The 27009-nt window shown below is 37.0% G+C and overlaps 1 protein-coding gene across 6 annotated transcripts in view; it reads left to right on the top strand.

The window, feature by feature from the left end:
- MYO3B (myosin IIIB) overlaps nt 1-27009 on the top strand; it is a 211785-nt gene that overhangs the window by 133145 nt on the left and 51631 nt on the right. For all 6 annotated transcript variants that reach the window (XM_077181419.1, XM_077181420.1, XM_077181421.1 and 3 more), the window contains 5 exons: nt 209-371; nt 1071-1151; nt 9972-10092; nt 17042-17105; nt 17989-18127. In XM_077181419.1, the coding sequence (XP_077037534.1) occupies nt 209-371; nt 1071-1151; nt 9972-10092; nt 17042-17105; nt 17989-18127 (568 nt within the window). The remainder of the gene's footprint in view (nt 1-208; nt 372-1070; nt 1152-9971; nt 10093-17041; nt 17106-17988; nt 18128-27009) is intronic.

Genomic DNA, 27009 nt, shown 5'->3' with positions numbered 1-27009 from the left:
GAATAAAGAAGTTCCACAAGTACACAAGAGGAAATAATTGATTTACAAAATTGCTGTGATATGTACAATCAGTATTTTTCTAGTTTTCTCAGCAATTACACCCTTGAATAGGCTGCTGGAGGATTAATGAGAAGGCAAAATAAAAGAGGTTATAATACTGATTATAATACTGATTTTTTTTTTTTGTTTTGCTGTTGTTCCATTACAGGTTTTCCTTAAGTATTACCATATAGAGCAGTTAAATTTGTTCCTGAGAGAAGTTATAGGGAGGGTGGTGGTCATGCAAGCCTATATCAAGGGATGGCTCGGAGCAAGGAGGTACAAGAAAGTAAAAGATAGAAGAGAAAATAGTGCTATTACAATACAGTCAGGTAAATGTTCATAATCTCGTTTTACTAAGTGTCTTTGTATTTCAGTCAGTTAAACTGCGTGTACATTGTTAATTTATTAATTACAGTTTATTATGAAATGTAAATGACTGGATGTGTTTTCTCTCTAGCTCATTGATGCCGATGTTACTGATTTACTTCTACTAAAGTGTCATCTTAACATTTAGGAGTGTCTTTATTAAAATATTTTAATATTTTGAACGTGATGCCTGCGCACAAAATAAAAATATTGTTAGGTATGTCTATAATAACATGGAGCTTATAATTGAAATGCAGTAGCACATGTCCCTGCCCTGTACCAGAACTGCAGGCATTCATCAAAAGATGGGCCTGAGAGGCTGATTATCAGTAATTTAGCAGGTTTCCTTGTATTGATTTAGGGAACTGTGTGAGCAAGAATGATGACACACCCTTTTTTTTTTTGAGTTAGGATATCAGTGAGCACATGGTGGCAATTAAAATTTGAATGAGAGAGGAGGTGTTTGAAGTTGTGAGGAAGTGAGTACTGCAGTCATGAACCCAGAGTTCAACATGTGGGTGGGTGGGGAAGAGCTATTGGGGGTGGGGGCTGAAGTAGTTATGGCAGGAGAAATGAAAGTTTCAGCACATCTCTGACCCTGTAGACTCTGTAGCAATTCCTTAAGTAAATGTAACTTCCAGCACATGGTTTTGTATTTTTAGCCTGGAGAGGATATGAAGCTCGCAGGAAGTACAAGGAAATAAGGAACAGAAGAACTGATGCTGCTATACATATTCAGGCAGGTAATTAAAACAGTATTTCAATTGCCAACACCTATTTTTCTGTGGGTGATTTTTTGTGTCAGTGTTTATAGCCAAAACAAAAAGTTAAGTCCAAACAAAAGCTATCAAAAACATTACTTCTGATTATCTTTGCTTCAGTGTCAAATGATATCAGTGATAGGTATCACACACTTTAGACCTTTTATAAGTATGTCTCTGAAAGCAAAATATAGTAATTAAAAGCTGTTAAGTTAATTCTTGGCCAAAAATGTGGATGGAAGACACTAGACATGCATTTCTGTCTTTGTTTGGAGCACCGATCTTGGGAGGTTGCCAGGTTTTTGTTATGACTGCTTGCTGGGTTTGCCAGCTTTGACCAATCTTTTGACAATCTGCCAGACTCCTATGCAGCCATATCAATATGAATTTGAATAAACTTTAAAGAGATTATTGGAGGAACAGGCCCATAGGGCTGTGTAGGTCTCTAGTAGAGAGCAGAGTACCATATGGCACAGAAATCTAAGAACCAGTGCTGTGAATGCTGTGAACTCAATGGTGTTTTCAGATGCTGCCAATATGAAGCAGCCTCCATATGATGCAGTGCAGTACACCTTCTCTGTCCAACTCCAGGGTCTAAGATTGGGACTGATAAAAAACCATTGCAACTAATGGGTTTACACATAAACCAAGATATCACTTTTACCAGTTTCCTGTGCTACAATTCCTTAAGCTTTGTCTCTTCTTGTTCTGTATCTTACGGGCTGAAATTTATATGAAAAATATTTGTTGTAATATTTTTTTTTACTTGTTCTCAAACCATTCTCAGTAAATTCATTGATTTTTGTGTTGTCTAGTTGGCTACTCTGAAATTAAGCATTGCTGTGACTTTCAGGAGAAAAGAGAATGCCATTCTTACCAAAAGGAACAGAATATCATTAGGATCAAATAATAATTTGTAGCTTTGCATATGTGCTGCTATGTAAAATCATGAAGCTCTAGGGTTAAATGCAGTATATTCTATTGAATGGAAGAAAATTTTCCTTGCGTTAGCAACAAGCACCAAAGGATTGCACATGTACTCTCTCTCATTCTTCCTCTCCTTTATGTTGTCCTTTTCAGTTGTTTTCATGATAGCGTGGAGAAAAGATCTTAAAGTACCCCCTGCCACTATTTCCTGGAGTATTTGCTACCTTTACAAGTATATGCATACCTGAACTTTGATTACAGCAGCCTGTTGTTGAAGAAAGGAAAGTGAAACTGTTAACCCATGGCAGTCTCACTATTACCAGCTCCTTAAGATGAGAGCTACCTCAGGTGCAGTGGGAAGCTTGTGTGTAGCATTATCACTTGGAGGCTGCAGGGGACATTCAACCTTAGAGTTTTATCCAGACAGATTTTTAGGTCTTTAGAGAAAGATACTGATGTATTCTGCTGTTAGCACACATGGGAGACATTCAGAGCTCTGTTGCTTCCTTCCATCTTTTAAATACTGTGTTAAACATGGCAGAGCAGAGGCAGTGGGAGTCAATTGGGACACTGTTGAGCCCTTTGGACCTAATGCTGGAGGAATGTTATTAGTAGTCTTCCCTCCAACACACACAGTGTTTTCCTTTGTAACCTGGCACTTGACTGTTTCAGTGATCAGCCTAGGTGAATAAACATTAGGGACTACAGGGTTAAGAGTGACACAGTGAACCTTTGTATTAATTAGGCTGGTTGCTCCTCCTGTCTTTGGTAGTAGAATGGGAATAATAATAGCAATAACAATAATAGCAATAATGATAGTAATCCTCAACACTTTTCTGTCTGCCTTTGGAAACCTATATTTAGGACTTCTTACTTGAAAATGTTTCTTGTGCAGGTTTTCTCTTCTCAATATGCTAATTATTCTGTGTTTCAAATCAAAGCTTATGCTTGCTAATCATGGCCATTTTCCAGGTTTTACAATACAGTGACAGTTTTTGTGTTGTTTACATAACATTGCACAGTCCAAGTGCCTAGTGACATGGAGACAAAAGGTACTCTAAATCTCTCCTTTCTCTGCACATCTTACAGTGTGGGGGTAGCTCAAGCCAGCTTTCTAGTAAAATGGTGTACAGTCATCTCTGTATTTTTTTTAAAGAGCCATTTCAGGCAGTGGGATAAATTGTTTGCATTCGTCATCCACATTAGCAAAACCATATAATTAAACTATATGTACTTCCCTCTCCTTTCCCTCCCCCCTGCCCCGCTCAAGCAGGCCTTGGAATTTAGGAAGCATTTGGCTTACATGTTTCTACAGAACAGCGCATATTGAAATTTGTTTTCCTTTCATCTCTTTCCCAATAAAAGCAGCCGCTCAGCTTATCCCTTTAGCTTCCTCAGAACTTCCTTTCAGAATTCCCGATCTATTACAGCACATTCACATACCAGAAACAAGATGCCTTTTCATGCTGTCAACCTTTTTCATCTGAAATGTAAATTAATTCTTGCTGGTACGCTTTGACAGAGATCAAAGTAGGGGTATTAACCTTATTGGGCCTTCTCCTCATCAGAATCAGTTCCAAAGACTGCAAGGGTAGTGTTAGGAGGCCAGTCTTCACTGTTATCTATGGCCCTCCTCCAGGCAGTCCTCTGTCTACAAGTCAGCATTTCAAAGGCGCTGATTTCTTTTGTAAATGACCTTATCATTACTTTAAACTGTGTGAAAAATGATTTGCCTGAATAATTCTTGCAGGATTATCCTGCTCATTTTAATTGTGGGGGGACTTCATTCAGGTTCCAGGATATTGTTTAAGTGGTTTTGACAGCAAGTGATCATAGCCTGATAAAAAGGAGGAACACAGCTCCTGATTGGAAACCTCTTGACTTGTTCAGATTGTTCATTTCTTGCGAGTCAGTCTTTGAGGTAGGCTGCATTTGCATTTTAAAAATAAACAGATGCCTTTCAAATACATGAGCTGGTGGTCTGGAGATCTCTGTGGGCCCAGCAGTTCACTATCCATTGAAGAAATGTTGGAAGAAAAAACAAACTTAGAAAAAAAACAACGCTCACAATATACATGAGGATAAAATTCCTGAGTGTATTATATTACAAGAAAAAAAGTCATTATTTCAGATGGGGGGAAACCCTCACTAGGAAACAAAATATTACTGAATTTAAATTAAATGGGGAAGAAAAAGCTACCCTACTTCAGCATATCTACATCTCAGGTTCTCAGAATATAGAGATGTTATTAGACTCATGGCTAAAAGGGTACACAGGATAAACAAGACCTTTCCTCCTACTTCAGTCACAATTTCTCAAACTGTGTGGGTTAGAAAATGCTACTTTTTAAATCGGAAACAAATTGTAAAGGATGATTTTGTATTAAGTGTTTGAGTTGACAATACTTTGCATTTCTGAGTATTTCTTTGTAATTGGAATTTACAGTGTTTCAATTCACATGAGAGGGCAATTCAATTCAATTCTACATGAGGGAAAAATATATTGTCAAAGATTTTTTAAAATTATTTTCCAGATTCACAGCTGGTTTAAATCAGTGTATATCCACTGAATCATCTCACTGAAATATTGCTTCATTTATTTACCTCACATGCAAGTCTCATAAAATGTTTATTTTAGAATAATTAGAATTTAGAATTAATTAGAATTTAAAGCAACAGATAATACAATTATGAAAGTATGTTTTCTAGTTATGATAGCATTTATTTCCATGCAGTGTGACTTGTCCCAAAAGAATTAAGGGAGGATTTTAATCTGGTTATTTTATTTGTGAACTGACATTGCCAAAATGCCAAATGAGTGGTGCATGCAATTCATTTAGATCTGAGGTGACATCACTGAATTCATTTTAATTAGGTCCACTTTAGCCATCTGGAATATACTGTGCAGCTCTGGTCAAGACTGAGTTTAACTATGCTTCCAGAGGTGAAAGGCAAATGATTAATCCACTGAGCCACCATCTCCTCCTCCAACACGTGCTCACACACTCACCATATGTCATACTGTATTAGAAAATTCTTTATCAAGAACTCTAGATTTGGGCTCTTTTCCTTAAATAAGAAGTGATGGATGTTCAGGAGGAAGGACCCCTTGTAAATTGCTTTCTTTCTGTAACTTCTGCTTTTCTTTCTGTAACTTACATATCTCTAACTGTACTTCTGGCAAAATTTATTCCCTTTTAATAAAAAAGAGGGACAGAGAACAGCTGCAATTTACTGGTTTACATTTATAATAAATGTAATATTTTAATAAAAGCATTGTCTTTGGGACTTTCAGCAGCAAAAATATAATGTTAGTTTCAGTAGAAGACAAGGAAGTATTTTTTGCATATTTATTCCAATATTTATTCATCTATTTGTATTACTATGTATATGTGTGTACATGCACTCAGCTAATACCATTGTATAGGTGTAAGAATTACGCGAGTAAAATCTTCCAAAAACTTCTAAGCATTTGATAAATATATCAAAAAATTTTCTTTAAATTTTTCTTGAAAATGACTGCTAAGTAGCAGATCCATTTTCCTATTTTTTTTATCAGTAGCTTTCCTTCTTCTAACTACATTGTCAGTGTAAAAAACATTGAAGACATGTCTCTCCTAATGGCAGCTGAACTGATTTATCATATTATCCTAATTTCCCAGTCAGGGTAAACCAGACTAGTTTGTACAGACTGCACAGCTGTGGTTAACTTTACTCTCCTATCTTGTTGTGTCCTGTACTAGCTTACAGCATCCAGTAATTCTTCATGTTTAGTATGTCTCTAATGCTCGTATGCAGGGAGCATTTTAGAAAATGAGAAGGCATTACAGTTTTAAACTATGGGGGTTAATATTCCATCCCCATCTCTGAGCTAAGCTCTGTCAATCTCCAAATGTCTGATTTTTCTTCTGATTTTGAGGAGAAAAAATTGAGACTATTCTTACTGGATTTCATGCTAAAATCATGAAGGGACAATGTACAATAAAATCTCTTCCTTTTCCTTGCTGATATTGCCAGAATTTCATAGTCATCTTCACTTTTTTATTTGACCAAGTCTCAAGATCAGAGACTGTGATACGTGGTGGTCACAGCACCAAGCCTGACAAAGCTCAAGAAGCAAATGGACAGTGCTCTCAGGCACATGACATGACCTTTGAGGATGGTCCTGTGCTGAGCCAGGAGTTGAACTTGATGATCCTTGTTGGTCCCTTCCAACTCAGCACATTCTGTGATTCTATGGATTCCATGTCCAAGTGTTGATGTGCATCAGTGACACCAGACCTGATGACAGCCTTAGTGAGTCTTGCTAATAGTCACTGTTAATGATAGTTACTGCTTGGACATGACAATTCATAACTTCCTTCTCATAATACTTCTGCTGGAGAACTTAGGAGTTTTTTTTCTGCTGTTAAACATGCATCACCCAGTATCCATCTAGAGAAGTGAAAGAGGGGAAGTATTCATGGCACCCAATAAAGGATGTGACTCTATGCCATCTACTGCTTATTAGAATTAATTTGGCATGGAGTGAATAATCAGATTCATGGGCTCTAATTTCTCTCAGATGCTGTTAGTTAAGTTGCTGAATGCTCTTTTAACTAGACAAATTAAGAAAGTGATGTGCTGTTCCTAGGAAATCAACTACCTTCTCTTTAGCAAGCATGAGCTTTCACTTCTGAGTTGCTGTTATATGCTGTTTTAGGTGATGTTAGAGAGTAAAAATGTGTATGTGTAGAAAAAGTCTGTTTCACATGATTTTTTAATGACTGAGAATTAATCCTTCTACTGTTTTAAAACTACTTCATCTCCTTTCTCCTTTCTTTATAGTTCTCTCATAGACCTGTGATTGTTTAGCTTTGATCTTTTTACACTGTGCTTCACAATTTGCTCTGTAATTCTATATTTCCTGTGGGACCCAGAAGGCAAATGCCTGGACTTTTTCTATCTGGAATTGTGCATTATTGTATGTAGTGTATATTGCCTTGGTATTTAGACCTTAAAAGTTTGTAACTGCAAGATGCTACATTTCAGACTCCCTGAGGTAAATAGATTCTTGGTTTGCTAGGTGCTGAAACTGACAGAAAACTCTTTTTGTGTGAAAAATGATCAGTACAAGAAGTAAAAATTCATGTCCTGATTTGTGGCACATAAAGCATTTAACACCAAGTTACTAATCCCTGAGGTAAATAGATTCTTGGTTTGCTAGGTGCTGAAACTGACAGAAAACTCTTTTTGTGTGAAAAATGATCAGTACAAGAAGTAAAAATTCATGTCCTAATTTGTGGCACATAAAGCATTTAACACCAAGTTACTAATAGAAGTGTTAAAATTAAGTTCAGTTCCTATGTTGCTTGTCAGATCCTGTCATCTTTGGCTATGTAAAGATCAGGGCTAAAGCTACTGTTGCTGTTTGGAAAGTTTGGAATATAGACTGAATAAGGTGAAAATGAGGTGACAGCTGGTAATCATTCTTCTTCAATGATGCAGTGATTGTTCATGGAGCAGTAGCAACATGAGTCTGCTAATTTCACACTCTTTGAGCCAAGTGCTTAGTGTCAAAACCAGCACCAGTCAGTAATGCAAATTGCTGTGATGGAGCGGCTTCCCAGCCTCTTAGACTCCCCCAGTAGAATTCTCTGCATATGTATTTCTTTTGAAGCATTATAGAGCCTGTTAATAAATGTTGAAAAGATGCAGCCCTTCTAGTGCTTGATGAAGCTTTTGAGAGTCCCAAAGAAGTTTGTTTACCCTGTACTTCAGTTGTTCCAGGAGTCAAAAATAGGAAAAATACAGCTATTTACCTTTCAAATTCAAGGTAATTTGGAAGAAAGTTAGAAACCATCTTGTGGGAAGAGGAGTTGATTTTGAAAATACCTATGAAAACAGAAGATAGGGCAAAAACTGTGTTTATTAAGTCAGATATAGCAATTTTTACACAGTGGATGGGGCAAAGACCAAAATGGTTATACTGGCATTAGTAAGAATCTCTGATAAAAAGAAAAACAATATTTAAATATAAAATCACAGCAAGTATCAGGGCTGATTTTATAGACACACATGCAAAGAAGTACTAAAAGGTGAGAAACTACAAAGGATAAAACTGAAGTTTATCTTATCAGTTCATTTATTTCAGTGCTGCTTTATAGTAGTTCATCGAGTGATTGACACTCAGCATGTTTCAGCTGCAGAGAGGTGACTGCTGGCCAGCTGTCTCTGCTGCTGATAGCAGAGTGGGATCCTTGGCTGGTCAGTAGGGGATAGTTAAGGATTGGAAGCCTGATCACATGGGACAAGTGAGAGCTTGCCTCATCTCTGTCAGATAGCAGACTTTCCTAGTTGGGAGTATCCAGGGTGGAAAGTTCCTCAAGCCTCAGGATACCTGAGCTCTGTATTTGGTTCAACACCTCAGCAGGTCGAACTTCTGTCATGACTTCTGTAAAGTGAATGGTTGTTTATTTTCATAACCTCTCATTAAAAGGCAACTTTTGTTGCTCCTTGTCCCAGAAACCTCAGTGCTTTCATAAAAAAGTCAGAAGTGTGAGATACAGAGAAATCTTGTTAATCTTCTGATCAATTTCTCCGTTCCTCAGTTTATTCAGTATTTGTCCTACCTTCTGATTTCCTTCAGTAATCTACAGTGTTGATCCTGATCCTACATGAGGTTGCCTTAGACCTTATTTCTGTGCCTATCAGTGCCTTTAATATGCAACCCTGGACCCCAATGGGAGGGCTGCTCTTCTCCTTTGGGTATTTAATCTTCAGAATTACTCTGGTTTGTGTGCATTTAGTGTGCATAAAAGCTTTTCCTGGACAGGAAACATTTTTTTAAAAATCCTATCTCCTCAGCTTAGTTCCACTATTCGTTTACATACTGTCTCACTGTTAAAACTGCAATCCTGCTGGACTAAACTGGACACAGCTCCTTTCTCTCACAGCCCTCAGCCTTATTCAGCAACTGCTTGTTGTACACTGAAACAATGGCACTGATACTGTAGTTACTTTTTCATTATTAAGTCCTTTCTCCCCTTAGGTATTTCTACTAAAAATAATGCTTGAAATAAACCCTACAAAATCAAATCTTAAATTTTGTGAGTTTAAGTGTATATTGCAGCCTTTTGAGTCCTTTGTCCTAAGTGCAGTATGCATCACTATCTTTGGTTTGTGCTGGAGCTTTATTACTGCTCACAGGTGTAAAGAATGCAAGATAAACCTATGGAAATAATTACGGTATTCAGGTACCCGAACCCAGAGACAGTCTATAGAAATAAAGGATGTTGCTATCCTCAAAATGTTATTAATTGTCATTTTATTTACCAATTCATTCCACTATGATTTTTTTTTCTTTTTTTAGGAATGGTATAAATTTTAATGTCTATAATTTTTTTTCCCTGATTTTATGAGAGAGAGGCATTTTAAATGTTTTATCATGGTTACAGTTAATTTAAAAAATAGGAGAAGACTAACTGAATATATCTGTCCCTGGCTCTGCACCCCATTGTCCCACAATAAAAGAAAGTAAAGCTTCTGATTCTGTAAAATTATGACTAAATCAAAGGGAAGTTGTGATTAAAGAAGTTGTTTTGGGAGTGATTTTATTTTAATACATTCTGAGTTGGATTCATATTTACATTAGACACATTCTCTTTTTGAGGCCTGTTTTCCTTGCCTGGACTGTGCCAAGTGGTCAACAGTGAGAGTGTAAAGCCCCGTAGAATGTCTGGGTGTTGGTAACATTGCAAACATTGGAGTCACTCCTGTGGGCTGCTAAGTGTTCCTGTACACAAATTCAGTAAAAGCTGGGGACATTCAGGTCTGTGCTGCAAAGCCAGTTTCAGTTTCTGCAGAATCTTCCTGATTCAAAACTATGTTTTTTAGCTTTTAGGGGATATATTGTTCGTAAAAACTACGCAAGATTGAAAACCAGCACTGAGTGTGTAGCAGATCCTCAGCTTACAAGCAGCTGCTCTACTTCTGATTTTGGTTGTGAAGAAGACTGGTAAGTTGAATCCTTTACTACCTATTCTTTAATAAAAGTGATTTCGCATGCAATAAGATCTGAAAGGAGCAGATTTGTCATCATGGTTCAGCCAGCTCTTATAAATCTGCCATATTCTGAGGATGAGCACCTGTAGGTTAGCAAGTTCTCCCTCCAGCTTAATCATCTCAGTGATCTCCCAATTAGTGGAGATGTGTGGTTTGCTCTGGATTGCTCTCCTGGTTTTGTGCACTTCTTGTAAGTACCTAGAATACTGCAGATTGCAGACAGAATTGCAAGAGCTCAGCCTTTCAGCTTTCACTGCAGTGCATGTTATTAAATGTCCAAGAGAAGAAAGTTACCCTTCTGTGCCCAAAAAGCTCCATGCAGACCAGCAATGAGACAGGGAAAAGAGCTGTCAAGAGCAGATGGACACGTTCTGTCACTGACAGAAAGCCTAGGAATGCTGTAAACCATGGTGGTGCTCTCTTTCTTGAAGAGAAGAGGTATTTTACCACTTCAAGTGATGGATTCACTCCAGACAAATCTTCCTGTGACACTTCCTCAAGTATGAGAGGCAAAAGGGATCTGTTACGTTTGACTCACCAGCATTGTTCTAGGGCAGGTGGCTGCATTTGCAGGACTATTCCTTTCCATCAGTTTCAGTGACTAAGAGTTAGGAGATCTCTCCTGCTGAAGCCATTCTAGAGAAGTTAACAGTTATTTCTTTTTCCATGTATGCTCATAGAATTGAGTTTTGTTAGCTTCAATATATACACAGCACATATATACAGCCTTTAAAGACATTTAGCCACCAAACTGACGTTGAAGTCAGTGTCTAAATGCATTTAGATATTTGACCTGAAGATGTCCATGTAAAATACACTGGCAATTCAGGTCTTGCACCCAGTTCTGGTTGCAGTTTACAGTCAGATAGATAAATATCTTTTGCCTGGAGTTGGGAAAGTGCCATTACTGCTGGCAGTTCTTAATTAAAGAGAGATTAAAAGAGCAGCAACCTGCTGATCTTTTAAAGATCTGTGTAAAAGCTGAGTTATAGTGTTATATGTAAAGCACTCAGTTTTACTAAGTCATGAATTTCAAAGTGTTTGGAAGAAATGAGTACTTTAAAAAATTAATTCAGGAGAAGAAATTGAATCTCTACACCTAGTTCATGCTCTTCAGTCAGTGGATGCAGGACATAAGCAAACTGAAGCTAATAAATGACATGGCTTCCTAATTAAATGCACACATTTGTTCATTTAGTGTTACGTGTTAAAATGTTTCATGCATTTATATGCTTGACTTGGTTATCAAGTTAAATGCAAAGCTGATGTCACAGGTAACTAAGGATGCATGGAGAGTTGACAAATATCTCTGATTGGAGTAGAAATAGATAATGTAAATGTTAGCAGGGAAGTGACTTTGTCTCATTGAAAAAATGTTTTCCCATTCAGTTCCACAAATCTGTGGAAGTATCTGTGACTCCTGCTAAAACAGGATCCTGGGAATAATTGTGCACCTGGGAAGCTGACACTAAGTTTTAATTATTCCCCAAAAACCATGCATGTATGAAACACTTGCCAAGCCTTTTCTTGACATCATCAGCCACAGAGAGGAAGCAGCAGGCCTGCGTGGCATCAAGGAACTGAATCACGATCAAAGCTTGAAAGGGACAGTTATTTTAAAGTCAAACATGATCAAGACATGTGTAAAACATGGTTCAAATGAGGAAAGTAGAAGCCTTTCTGAGCCATTTTTACAGCAGCTGAATAGCTGATTTACCATTCTGTGTAGAGCTGAATAGGCAGCAGGAAAGGGAGGAGTGCGATGGGGTCTCCTGTTTCACAAGGAGAGCACAGACACCAACCTTACTTAATGTCTGCCTCCATTTTGCAATTGATCATTGCAGAAATCAAAAACGCTGCATTTTGCAATGGCGTAGCTAAAATTTCAGGTTAGTGTTAGGGATCTTTTGAGCTAATTAGGAATAATTTATGGAGAAGTGAGAAGTAATTTTCTAAAACATCATGTGATTTGAACTTGTTAGATTGACATATCTCTAGTGAATATATTTTTCATAAATTTTCTTGCTTGGCAGGATAATCTACAGTTCAGTGGCTAAAGACCTTAATCTATGCTACCTTGTTCATCTTCTTGTTCAGACAGAGCTGTCATTCTTAAATATCTTTAAATCCCTATAGAACCCCATCAAAGTATCTGCAACCTGCGTGTTCCACCATCATCATCCTTTCTGTTTCCTTCCCAAATGAGAATTGTTTTAAGTAATACTGATTTGGTACTTCCCCTGGAAAACACTTACTGCATTGTTAATTTTTTTTTTATCTCACTGTACTATAGCTCAATGACTGCTAAACATCACAATATAAGTTAGTTACATGTACACAATCAGTGCCATCATGCTGTGTTGTGTAGAAGAAGGCATCGTTTCCACATAGTGACTTTGTTATCAGTTGGGTCTTGTATCCCTTACTCCTTGGTTTCCTTTGGAGCTCTGTGTGTTAAGAGTAGAAGATACCAGACATCAACACCAGTTCACACTCTTGAACTGAGTTCATTGTGATTTTTTTCTCTTGTATCTTTCTCTTTTTACCTATTTTCTGTCATGTCCAGGCTTTGATCAGCTTAGGTTCTCAAAACCATTATTTTTAGTAATGACATTCACGTGAGCCTTACAGAACCAAGATTGTATAATAGTCAGTACAAAGCTACACAGGCACACCAACTTAGATGTTTAAAAAATTATAGATGAAGAATAATTATCAGCATTTTTCTTTTCTACAGGAACTATACGTGTGAAAGTCAAGTTCTGGAAATGGGTCTATTTCTGCTTTCTATTGGCTTGACTGATAAAGCAGAATCTGATTACTAAATTTGTATCAGTACTAAGTCAGTGGTAGTCCAAGGGCTTGAGAGGGTAGGATTGAAATTAGAAGCAGTTACATGAAATGTAATGAACTGCAATATGAAAGTCAATAGTGCTCAAAGTCAAAAGTTTACATTGGGAGGTTTGCTAGCAGTGAGAATACATCAACTCACATGTGCATCATAACATTTTGTCATCACTGCCAAGACTTGGTTAAGGTAGTATATTAGAGACCGCCCTTGAAGAAAATTAACAAGTCCTTTGGCATCAAAAATGATCACATGTCTCTGTAAACCATGGTAAAGGAAGATGTCTAAGAAAGATGAAAAACTAAGGGTCATATGGTATCATTTCTCCTGTCATGAAAGGCTGATGTGAAAACAAACTGATGGTTCTCTCTTGAGAATCAAGAGAGAAATAGTGGGCTTGCATTGCAGCACAAGAATGTTAGGTTAGACATAAGAAAAGCTTACTAATGGTAAGTTGAGTTAAACCCTGTGTAGGTTACCTTGAAGAGTTTTGACAGTTCCACCACTACAGGTTTTTAAAATGAGATTAAGCAAATATATGTAAAAAAAATAGGTGTAGCTGATTTTTCTCTGAAAATGGGCGTGACTTAAATGATTGGTCAAATTTTTTTTTATGATTTATAAACACATAGTGAGTTCTTGAACTGTAACATTTCTGAGCCAGTGGGTTTGGCATTGCAAGCCAGCTTTTATAGCATCGTAGTGCCACCAGCTGTTGCTGCATCAGTATGGGAAGTATAGAAATGGATCTGGAGGAATTCTCCACGTCTGCTTTACTTGCAGTGGCATTGTTGCTGTGCCTGAAAAATGAGTGAGGTTCATTTCTCAATGGTTTGCTAGAGCTGGAGGCCCATTGAAATAGCACACAATGTGGATTTACCTGCATGGGCACTGGTGGATTAGCACATAATCACAGTGTCCTGTGTCTGGACAGGACATCACTGAGAGATTAAACATGATTTCAGTCACATGAGCACAAATTCATTTAGAAACTGGTTACATGTGAATTCTCCTGTTTTGTATAAAAGCTCCTCTGTCTTTGCTGTGGTTTCTTTGACTTGATCTGCAGCCTTCATCTCACTAAGGTGAGGTTCACTCTGTCAGTCAACAACAAAACTTTCCAAGAATTCTTTTGATGAAAACTAAAATAAAAATAATCACTATGTTGGTGTGTTTCTATTCTTCATGGAAAGCTGATTGAAAGGGTCACATCTCTACATTTTAAATCTATTTTGTTCAGGATCTTCAGAAGAATGCCATTGGGTCCTGGTAATTTATGCCCTTACACCTTTCCCATACTTTCTCCTTGGGTGATTTCAGTTTTTGTCAAGATCACATTGCAATTTCTTGTATAAGGCATATTTTGAATATGAATTTTCATTTCTTTCCACAAGAAAAGCTGGTATAAAGACATTCTGATTTCCTTTAATAGCTTCACTTTCCTATTTTTAATCATGGCAAACATTGAGATTATTGCTTGTGCTGAAAATAGGACGTCTGCAATCCTTGTGGCATGCAGTAGAATCCATGGGCCTGATTCTGATGTCATGTGAGCTTCTAATTACTTTACTGTTCCTAAGTTTAGTTACTCAGGATTTTTTAAGGTGTAGATGAGAATTTGGGCACAATTTTCCAGTGTCATCTGGTTTTTTCCTTGTTCCCACCCCTTTGGAATTTTTCATCTACCCACGCTGGAAGGATTGAATTTTTTCTATTCCATAAAATATTGCTTTTGCAAAATGAACTGTATTGTTTCTAGTAGAATACCCAGTAGTGTTTCTAACATTTTCCAAGGCATTTAAATAATGAAAGTAAAAGGGCCATTACTTATACTGGTAATGGCCAGAGTAACTCCAAAACTAGGTATTTTTTCTCCAGCATAAGTTAATCTCCATTACTAGATTTATGTTGCCATGGTTCAACTGCTTTCAATGCTAAGGATAGTGAGTCTATACACTATACAGATGTGTAGACAGACCTTAAGAATCAATGTTTCTTTTTCCAATGCTTCTTGCTAGTGGAGTGATTTATGGACAGCCTGTATGTGAAGACTGAGGCGTATTACAGCTCAGTAGCTGAACAGTCAGCAGCAAATTGTTGAGTTGCCTGACTGAAACCAGGTCCATGAACCCAGATCTGCAGCTGATACCACATTTTCAGAAGTATTCCCTGCCAGTTTGACGCTGTGGTGGGCTGACCTTGGCTGGCTGCCAGGTGTCCACCAAGCAGTTCTGCCATTCCCCATCTTGTCAGGACAAGGGAAGAAAAATGTAATGAGAGGCTCATGAGTAACAACTGGTACTCAAGTGCATACTTCTGGTAGCAACAGTAATTCTGTGCAAGGTTGGGCTCCCTTGCAGCTAATAGAACCCAATTTAGGATTGTTTTAATCAGAAACAATGCATCACTGGGATCCTGACAGAGAGTTGGGGTTTAGGGGCTTCCAAATTGCAGAGGCTGATTTTTGCTAGCTTAAGCTGTACAGAAAGGAAGTAGTTGATTTTTGCCTTTATGCTTTAAACAATTATATATGGTCCTAGCTGTGCAAGGTTGTGTATTTTTTTTTAGTAGAAGACAAAGATTATTTTCATGCTACTTATTTAGATCCAGATCCAAACCACTCCAAAATCTGAATATTTAAATTTATATGATGATTCAGTCTGGTTTTGGCATTGTAGGCCATTTGCAACATACTGATCTGACAGCAAATGTTGATTTTTGACATCCACCACAGTGATATTTGAGGATTATTAATAATTTTTACCTTGTATTTGATTTATTTTCAGAAATACTGGGGAAAAGGGGGGTGCACCATCTCAAAAAATGCTTGAGGAAATTTTGGGGAAAAGGGGCAGGTTATCTAACCAGTGACACTAAATAAATTATTATCTAAATAATATATATTCAAGATAAATAGTAATAAAGAACTTTACAGATAATATAGTATATGCACACATACAGTGTAAAATAAAGTACTAGACATATGTTTTACTTTCTACTTTAAGAAGTGTGCCAGTACTAAATGACAATGCATTTCTAAAATGAATCCTTTCCTCCAAGGAAATCACAAGTTTAAATTCAATTTACATTTTAGGGAAAATGTTTTTCTTCTCTTTCTTTGTGTCAAAGAATAAAGGGGGACTTAAATTCCCCTTATCTGACATGCAAGTCCGAAGTTCCCTCATGAAACTGAAACATTACAGAAAGATGAATGTTTACCATGTTTATGAACTTCATTCTGTTTTGACAATGAAAAAGTCTTTGTTTGAATCCCAGTTTGAGGACCATGAGCATACCAAATAATTTCTATGAGCCTCAATTTTTTTAATCCACTGAATGAAATTGGTAGCAATTTTTTTGGTATTGCATAACTGAAGATTCTGAAACAAGTTCTGTCTGGGTGGACTTTACTGTTGAAGAAATCCATTGACTTCAAAGGCCTGACAACGAGGATCATAGTCTGCAGAAGGTTTTTATGTTACTTTAATCAGCATTAATGAAGTAGGAGTTGGCCTTTAATATTTTGATGGCGACATAATGTGATGGTAAAATAGTAACAGATATAGCTAAAGAATCTAAGACATCTTACTTCTTGCTCTGTCTTTAACCCACATGGCTTTAGGAGAGCACATGTGTTTCACTTCTTGCTCATCCATCAAATTTTGTGTGTCTAAGTTTGAATTCTGTGAAAATAGCTTTTCACAGCCCAGGAAAAAATATTTAATGTAAAATCTGAGCAAATTCATACATTACTTCAACTTCATTGAATTCTTGTAAACTCATTTTACACATCTGTACAGACACACAAATTTTTAATGACAAATTCATTGCTCATAACCTGTTGCTGTGTTTAACAGTATGCACTTTCTTACAAGGGGAAATGGGACTGGTCTGGGTTTTTTTTTTTCTGAATTGGTTGTATGTGCATATTTAGAAATAGGGGGAGGGAGAAAAGGGAAAATCAAGACAAAAAGTGTGTGTGCCAGTAAGCCTTTTATAAGAGCAAAGAAATTACAATACTTAATCTAATTTTTTTCTTTTTCTTTGCTTTTAGGCAGCAAACCAGTAACCAGTCTTCTCCCGTGGTGCCTGATTTTCTTGAGAAACAAACTAAAAAGGTACTACTATGTTTATATTCTAAAACAACATCCCATTATAACTTCAAATTCCTGAGTCCACAGTTCTGCAATGTGTTCATGTCTGCTTGGCATAGCCATCTGAACATGAAACCGTTAGTGATGTTTTGAAGTCTTTGAGACAAAAGCCTGCTTGCTAAGAACTTTAGTTCTGTAGAGAGACAGGGAGGTACAGTGAATAAGAGAATCAAAAGGCTGGAAATTTGCTGCTGAGAATAAATGCTAGCTGCTCCCTGAGGTGATTTGTCTGTGCACTTCACTTTCTACAGATGTTAGAGACTCTTTTTTAGTAAGGACCTGAGGTTCTTTGGTAGCACTTTGATATCCTGCTCGAATTCAATATGTGAAATGGAGGAGTCGCTCTGTGACTTGGAGCACAGCATAGTCTTTGAAGTCTGATCCAATTTTTGCTGCTTACCATTTGATGTTGAAAGGATGAAATGGAGAAAATGTACAGTTTTTGCCAGTAACTCTGCTGAGCATATGTAAGATTAAAAAAACAAAATCCCTTGGATGATGTACTTAGAAATGTTAAGCAGATTAATACCTTCCTATAGCTTTTTCTAAAGATACAAATTAACTATGAGAGGAAATCAGCATACAGTGCATGCTATGATTTAACTGCATGAGGAAAGGGGATAAATAAGTTAAATGGAAAAAAGTAAACAAATGTTTGTGACACGGGTGCTAAGTCGGTGTTGCTGAAAGCCACAAGAATCTTGTGTAACTTAAATCTAGCATTAGATGTTTCAGAGAGTCTTGGGAAATAACAAGTTGCTCTCTATGAGATCACAGCTGTAAGTTATCATAAGCAAGTGGAATCAATACATTTCTTATGTGCCTAAACCAGCATTCTTTATTCCAGAATAATTTGGATGAGATTTCTGCTTCTCCATTTATTCGAAAACATTCATTTGAAACGAATGATTCACAATCAATTAGCCAATCCCAGACAGTTGCAGACCATCAGTTGTCAAGTCTCTTGACATCCTGTAAAAAAGGAGGTAAGAAATATATTAAAGTAGCAGAGATATTTTGTGTACTGCTTATAAGCTACATGTTGCCAGCAAGTAACTTGCTTTATATATTGATGAGATCATTTAACAATTCGTTGAAAGGCAGGAACATAATAGAAAAACTTTCTTCCATACACTTTCACTCTGGAAATATGAAAAAGCCCTTAAGTCTCTGTATTACTGAGGCAAAAGTAAAATGATTTTTAAAATACACATTCTGTTAAAAGTGTCATTACTAATCTCAAAATACCCTTTTAATGAAATCAAATCTACCTTCAAGAGCTTCAGCTTTCCTTTGCCTTCCAACCTCAGAAGTCAAAGACAGTAATGAAATCTCTCCTGTTGGGCAGAATGAAAGACGACTGGTTTGTTCACACACACAAAGATTCAGTCAGCAGCACGGGAATATCTGCAATACTTCTACAATCTATGGAGTGCAATTTTTTAAATTTTTATTTGCTGTTATCTTACTTTTGCCATGTTCAGCAAGAGTTTCAAAACTTAAAGTAAAACATTTTGACATTTTTTGAATTTTACCTGGTTTAACTTTGGATATACCAGGAAATCATTACTTATCAGGATGATTATAAAACCCATGATAAGAGAAAAGTATTCTATCTTTGCAAATCTATGAATGCAGACTTTATTACTAGACTGTAGAATAACTTTCACAGTTTAAGATGAAGTAGGTTGATAATGTGATATCTGTAACCAGAGCCAAAAGGTATATGATAGTAAATTAATTTCTAGATTAATACTGAAAATTAGTTGTTTATAATGTCATGCTATTAATTAACATTACTGTTTATTTATTTAATGGGATACCTTTTGTCTCCTAAATCTATAAATATTTATCTGAATAATTAACTGCAATTTATGTGTTTAAATTTTACAGAGTTCAGTAAAATAATTTTCAATGTTTAATGTTTAATTTTCAATGTTTTACCTTTTCAATGTAAAGGTAAGATAGGTATTTATAGGGAACTTGTTCTGTTAATTCAATGGTTTTCCTATTTTAAACAGGTATAATGTGCTTTCCATGCTAAAAAGTGAATAGTATTTAAATAGAGCAGATTGAGAAATCCATTCTTCCCTCCTCATGCATTTCAGTCCATATTGGTTTTGAATCTGTAGTGTGGAACTGCAGGGGAAGTTTGCATTGCTATCTTAAATTATTGCATGTTAAATAATAAACCTGTCAAACAGAAATATCTTCATTGCAGCAAATCCTCTTGAGGAAAGCAGTCAAGGCCCAAATCCATCATCTTTACTCTCACTGCATATTGTATTTTACCTTGCAACTGGTCTCCTTGAAATCTAAGACCTTGTGTCTGAGGTAAAACAATTAGAGTAAAACTGGCAGAATTACACCCTTAGCAAACATAATTCAGAACCCTTACTCAGTAATTTAGAGTGTCTTCAAAAATGTGAAATGATAGGAGAATAAAATTTGAAGAGGAGATAAATGCAACATTGATCTGAACTATTCAGACATCTATATTTAAATGAATTAGCATGCAAATGCAGAGAAGTAAGGAGTTTCCTAGATAAGCATGAAAATATGCAGATAGATGATCATATAAATCACACTTCAATGAGTAACTATTAAGAAGTAAACCTGATGAGGAATAATAACTTCTTTGGGTGCTTTTAAAAGCACGGCTTGCATTCAGAGATGCCGATGCTTTCACCTGGTGCTTAGTCTGTATTCAGCTGTAGTGTATGAAGTACACTTTTAAGCAGGTAGTATTCCTATACCTACTGTGAAAACCAAGTGAAATAGGAAATATCTCTTTGGAAGAAGAAAGCATGTATAAAAATATGTGTGCTTTACAGTGTCAGGTGATACTACATAAGCTGCTATTCACACTAAAAAGCTGCCCTCTAGGTAGTCCAAACAATGCAAAGACTGTTATTTTTCATAGTGAAAAATTTTTCTGCAATGTTAGAGACTGATTTTTAGTTCTCTGTGAGTTACATTACAGACAGCACTAGTCTGCCAGCTTGGTGGTGCTTGGACCTGAAATACAAAGGCCAGTGGGAAAGGGAACGTGACAGGTTTCTGCACTGGTCCGTAACCCAGTTATGAAGCAGTGTTGGTGTTTGCTTAAGGAATAAGTCTGTATGCTTAAGCACAAAAGGAAGGACAAGCTGCTTATTTGTCTTGAGGCCTTCATAGGTGAGGGTCTAGTTCAGTCAAGAGGGGACAGAACACAAAAGGACAAAATGGTTGATATCACTTTGCGTGTTTTTGTATTAATCGAGCCGTCTGTTCTCTCATATCTTGTTATCTGGCTGTCTAATAGCACGTGCTGCCTGTTCTTAATAACAGATTGGCAAAGGAAGAATAGAGAAGGAAATTTCCACAAAAATCATGCAAAGACTATACTCTGTAATTAATACAGAGACAAAAGCCTCTTTTTCACATCAAAAGCCTTCTCACTGGGTCAAAGAAAGACTGAGCAGTATGGCCAAACCGCAAGCACAGCAAGTGCATGCATGTGCTATGGTTCTATAGAGTCACAGGGGCTGGCTTTACACTGCACAGACATTTCCCTGCACTCTGCCAGAGCACTGGGGCAAGACCAGTAAAAATGCTGAGGATTCCCTCCAATGTTTCTGCTGTACACAGTGCCTGGGTAGAGAGTCCAGTCATTAGTAACAATTAAGCCAGAAGTTAATTATTCTAGTCACAATACAGTACTGAAGGAATCAAAATAATATAATCTCCAGAGGCCAAGTAGTGGTATTCTCATAGATGAGATAGAAAGTGAGGATGTTTGAAATTATTAATGAAGAGTGCTTCATAGGGAATTGACCAATGTAACTTTGCTTCAAAGGTAAATGTGACAGATTTTCTGAGATGCAAAGGAAATACATTTGCAAAAGGAAAGCTAATAGTATCTCTGCATTGACCAAACGATGACGTATTTTTTTTTGCTTAGCACAGATGTTTTGAACAAGTGAGAAAATACACAAAGAGTCTCTGGCCATGGACATTCTCTCATGGGAGAACAATGTGACTTATGGATATGTTCAGTTTATGCCTTGCACCCTACATTGCAATGCTGAAACTTTGTGAAAAGTAGAGAAATTTGCCAGGATTCTGTGAGGTCTGGAAGTATAGTCTTCAGTGTTGTCTGCAGCCACAGTGTGGGGCAGTGAATAGTCCATTTCAGTACAGCCTTTGATTTTAGATTCTTTAATCTTTTATATTTTCAAAATTAGTGGAAATTAGGGCTTGGTATGTTTCAAGCTGGAGTCCCATTAGTCAGTGACCCATTTTTTAATGTTTTGCTTGCAATTTGTTGGGGTTTTTTTAAATGTTGATAATTTTTTCTCTTCCTTTCTGGTAAACCAGTCATAAAATGGGGTTTGGTGAATGTAGTGGTGCTGGGTTTGGAGAAATGTGTGAAGTCATTGGGTTTTTCACTGATGAAGGACAAGCAGATAATTAAACATGTCAAGTTACTGCTTGATGGGGAGGAAAGCTGCTGCCCACCTTGCCCACTGTGGACAGGTTTTGGTAGGGGCATTGTGGGCATTGGAGACATTATTCCCAAAATGTTGCTCTGTGGTTGTCATCACACAGATGATATTTACAGGTTCATCATCCTAAACAAGAAATTAAAAATAATGATGACTTCATTAGAAGTTCAGACTTAACTGCAGTTTTAAAGAAGTGATCCAACTTTAATGCTAAGAAGCATGATCCTGTTAAAATACCCAAGCCAAAAAGAACAGTGGCTTGGATGTTTGATCTTTGCTTCAGAGTACAGTTTTCTTTGTGCCAGACTTTATTATTGAAAATACTTTAAAGTGCCTCAATTCAAAGTACAGTCTTGATTCAATGTCTTGTGCTTGCAAGTGAAAGGTGCTTAAATATAGAGAAGTACGTTACACTACATGGTAGTTTAATGTTGCAGTAGAGTTTTAACTCTGGTCTCATTTCATTCTTATTTTTGCATTTTTGGAAAAAAAGTTAATGATGATGGCAAAGCAATAATCAGTAGTGACTTGGAAATGGGGGCACTTTTTATCCTTGTATTCACAGAAATTCAATATCCCAACATGACTGTGATATCATAGTATTAGAGTAAAGAACGGGAAGTATCTCACGCCAAATGTGGTATCAAGGTCTTGGGTGTGCCTTGTAACGAAAGATGCCACTTCAATTTGTGCAAATAGAGAGAGATCAATCCAAGCCATTCAGCTGTTTGTGTAACTCAGCTTCCTGTTTGATTTCATTATAACAAACCTTCCTTTTTAAGTAAAAACAAAACCACTGCTACGTGATGTACTATGAAATACTGCATGAACTTTCAACTAGTTTTCACTGGTAGATGGGATGATATTGACACATAATGCCATTCCTTTCAGAATCCTATCACTCAGGAATTTAAAGGAAGGAATTTGTAATCTATTTAGAATTACTTTTGGTTGTTTAAACAGGAGTTTAGTTTCATCATTTTTAAGCTCTCCACTGAGGCTAATCTTACACTGAGGCAATATAAATCATGAAAAACTTGACCGTAGTCAGTAAATCATAACAGTGAGCAGAATCGGGTCTCTTGGTTGTAAAAAATTGACATGAAAAGTTTTCTGCATATCTGGGGTTATGGGGAGTTTGGGGCAAAAGGGTGTGGAATGTTGAGTCCTATGAGGAGCAGCTGAGGGAGCTGGGGTGTTTAGCCTGGAGAAGAGGAGGCTTGGGGGGGACTTTATCACTCTCTGCAACTTGATGGAAGGAGGGAGTAGCCGGGGGTGGGGGGGCAGGCTCTTTTCCCAGGTAACCAGCGACAGGACAAGTTTTAAGCTGTGCCAGCAAAGGTTTATGTTGGACATTAAGAAGAATTTCTTCACAGCAAGGGTGATTAAACATTGGAATGGACTGCCCAAGGAGGTGGTGGAGTCACTGTCCCTGGAGGTGTTTAAGGAAAAGACTGAATGTGGTACTCAGTGCTATGGTCTAGTTGACCAGGTGGTGTTCAGTCATGGGTTGGATTCAATCTCAGAGATCTTTTCCAACCTAGTTGATTCTATGGTTGTGTTTCTATCATTATAGGAAAGGATAATCACCTTTCTAGGCTTGTGAGGCTGCATGGTTATACAGGTGGATGCTCTTGGGGAGCCTGGTACTGTGCATTGCATTGCACATGGTGGGACCCTGCAAAAGCCCCTAGGAGGGACCATCACCTCCCACCCAGTGGAAACCCTGAATTTTTGCTTTCTGGAATTGTACAGGAGCCTTTCAGCTTCACTAGCCATTAGGGTGAGAAACAGTACTCATTTTCAGGATTTCAGTTCATTACCATATAATTCAGTGGGAATTTAGAAAATCTAACTGCAAACATAAGTGACATCAGTTGCACTTCTCTCGGCCTTATGTAGATTTTTCAGCTGAGACTTGCAGTGATGATGTTTGCATTCTGAACTGATTCACCCATCAGTGGTTTCTGTTAAATCTTTTGCTACTCTGTAATGGCATGATATGCAGCCTGAATTTTGCCAAAGTATCAGACCAACAAATCTGAAAAGAAATTGGCTGTTCATAAATCTTTCTTTACTGCACAGCTTCTTAATTGTTTTTTTCCCCTCCAACAGGCAAAGACACAAACAGTGGCAAGTGATAAATACAAGCTTTGATTTGTTAAACACATGTTAGCTCTATGTTTAGCCCTAGGCAGTGAATTTCATTATAGGCTGGTTTACTTCTGGATTCGTTATTGTGATTGCTTCCAATTCAAAAAGATTTGACCTGCAGCCATGACTGATTAGTATCAGAGGTGAGAGATAAAATAAGATGCAAGTAAACTGCAGAGATAAATTGCAATAGAGTTCTCCAGAGACAACTCAGTACTCGTTCTATGTAAAACAAGTTGAAATTCAGCTTGTAATGACTGCATTGTGATAAAAATGGATTGCAGAACTCTCTCGCTGAAATATCAAAAAATACAAAAAGAAATCCAAGAAATTTAATGAAGTTGAATAATAAGTACATGATAATGCTGTGCCAAAACCGTGTAGGTTTGAATAGGGGTTCAATTTTTCCTCTTAACACATAATGTCCACTGGTCCAAGCTGCTGTTCAGCTGCTCTTTCTCTTCATTTTCCATCCACAACATACAGGTTTGTTTGAATACTTCTTTTTGTTGTATCTTTGTGAGTAGTTAAGTTTTTTGTCATGCAGCACTTCACTATCCTGTTGTTATTGTTTGAAAATTCTTTTAAGTATTCCCTATCAGCCTTATTTTTGTTATTTTGCCACAGTTACTAGTGCTCTGAATCAGCAGCATATCTCAGATGACTGATGTACTCTGGCATATAGTGTTGCTCCTAATTCATTACTTTTCTGTTTCTAGAAAAACCACACCATTTTTTTAAGTAAACTTGTTTAGTGTTAGTACAGCAAAAATAACTCTAATAATATTTTCATAATGGCTTTTTTTTTTTTTTTTTTTTTTGCAAATTGCAGAATTTTTAAACTTCTTCTTTATTTCTGGGTATTTTGTAAGAAAAAGACTAAGACCATTCATTGTTTGCTTTTATAGAGCTGTCATTTAATCTGCTAGCTGCATGTTACCAAACAATTTCTGGATGTTTGCTGGTATTTAAAAATCTGAATTCACTCTATTGAATTCCCCACAACTGAGTAGTAATAGCTGGGTTTCACATCTTTCTAGAAGACACTGCATCCTTTCACAAATTATTTTTATATTTCTTCATAGATACTGTGAAGAGATAACATGCTAGTAAAAGCAGTAACATAATTAATGTGATGTTGCAGAATGTTACATGTGGTGTGTGGGGTAGTTCATAACAAATTAACTTCTACTGTATTTTGTACAGGTTTGGATCTTTTTCCTCTCTACTAAATTTGAGTTATTATTCTAGTGCATTGTGATTAGCTGCTGAAAATCATATACAGCTCAGTAGAAGCCCAAACCATGGCATATAAAATGCATGGCTGACCAATGCAAATAAAAAAAACCCAAAAAACTGAAACAACTCTGACAAGTAAAGGATAGATACTGAGGACAAAATGTTTGTAACCACATATGTGAAGATGTAGATACTACAAGTTACTCATAGATATGGTTTGATAAATAGATATTCCATTCACTAAATCATTAACTGGTTCTGAGGCGTTTGGGTGGAAAAAAAATTGCCTTAGTGACTTAATCATTAGCTCTGCTCATGACAATGATTGTATTACTTGGCTGTCCATCATTACTTCTCTCTACTCACTGGAAGTATTTAGTATTTCAGTTCTGTCATGGATAACTTCAGATGATTCTAATGATTATGCTGAGTAAAGCGATAGCCAATAGTAGCTTGTTGCAGTAATTGTGAGCTTACAGAGCTCCCTTCTGACCCGAGACAAGGATAATCTTTCTGGAGGCTCTTCCTTGCCTATGGAGAGAATTCCAGGAACAAGTTGTTGTGCTCAAGTGTTGGCAGTACAGCAAAAAAATAATACCACACCCCTACCTTCCTGGCTTATAACACCTTTCCCCTGAGGGAAGGTCACAGTACCAAAATCACAGGAAATATTGTTACTGATGCCAGTGGAAAAAAGAGAAGCTGCTTTCCTTTGTGTGGTCAGGCAGGCAACAAGCATATCTTAATCATAACACAACATGTGTAAAAGAAAGGTTTAATGAATTCTAATATTTCTTTTCCTAAAAATACCTCAGTACCTGTTCTTTCTCCTTAAGGTTTGTCCTGCCTTGTACATGTGAAAACAAGAAGCACAACTGTGTAATTACTACGTATTGCCTCTTGCTTGTCAGGTTGCTCTGCCCTACCAGGCTAAGTCTGACAGGGAGAATGCAGACATGACTAACAAGCTGAATAGCAGTAAGAATACCCATGAAGATTTGATCATCTTTAATATTGATATTTTATATGTCTTTAATATATCCTTCTTCATCTGACTGTCTTACATTTTGTTGGGAATCAAATATAGATAATGCATGTGATTGCCTAGTACTAAAAAGTTGGAAAGCTGTGCCAGCTCTTTACCTTCAGTTACAGCTAGTTTTTGTCCTAGGAGGAGCTTCTTCAATTCTTTGTCTGTGGCTTTGTGAGTGTAGTGCTATTCTTGGGACTCCGTCACACCAATGTGCTTATGTTGCATCCTGCACACACACAAAAGTTACATTCGAAATAGGGGAAAAATATTACATTGTTCCAGCCTCTTTTTGTAGTTCTGGGATTTGCAAACACCAAAAATGCCCTGCAGCAAAGTGGTGCAATTGTTTTTTCTGCATTCTTTTAATGTTGTTCTTTACTGCATATTCTTAGTCACGATAAAGAGCATGACTTTCAAATGAATAACAGCAAGCTTGTCAGTTTTAAAGGGCTTACTTGGAATGAAAAAAAACAAACCAACAAGTTTGCTGCAGGTCTTAAAAAAAAAAAAGCTAAATTTAGTAGCAGCATAGATAGGTGGAGTTTCAAAAATTCAGAACAAATAGTTGCTATAGTTAAAAATTGGTAAAAGGGCTACTTGTGTAACAAAAATCTTTGACCTGTTGATTTGTTTTCAGAGACAGGAGAATTCAGGTCTGCATACTGTCTCACCTAATGTCCCAAAAGGGCACAGGAACAAGATTTCCGTTTGGGCTAGCCCCTCATATTTTGCTCATCAGACTTTGAGACTAAGTGATATAAATTTCTTTCATCTCTTTGTTGTCAATGTGCTTCCAATTAATATTTCATTCATAAGAAACTGATAAATTGGAAGTTCTTAATCTCCTCACGAGGATTTGCTCCTTGCAATGGTATTCAGAACAGCTGTAAGTTCAAGTCCATAGTATATATCAGTTTTCTGACTGCATATCCAGGCTCACACTTTGTGCCTTTTG

Source organism: Agelaius phoeniceus, chromosome 7 (genome assembly GCF_051311805.1).
Source record: "Agelaius phoeniceus isolate bAgePho1 chromosome 7, bAgePho1.hap1, whole genome shotgun sequence".
NCBI classification, from domain to species: Eukaryota; Metazoa; Chordata; class Aves; order Passeriformes; family Icteridae; genus Agelaius; species Agelaius phoeniceus.
Note: the sequence above shows the minus strand (reverse complement) of the source record. Positions and strands in the feature narration are given on the sequence as shown.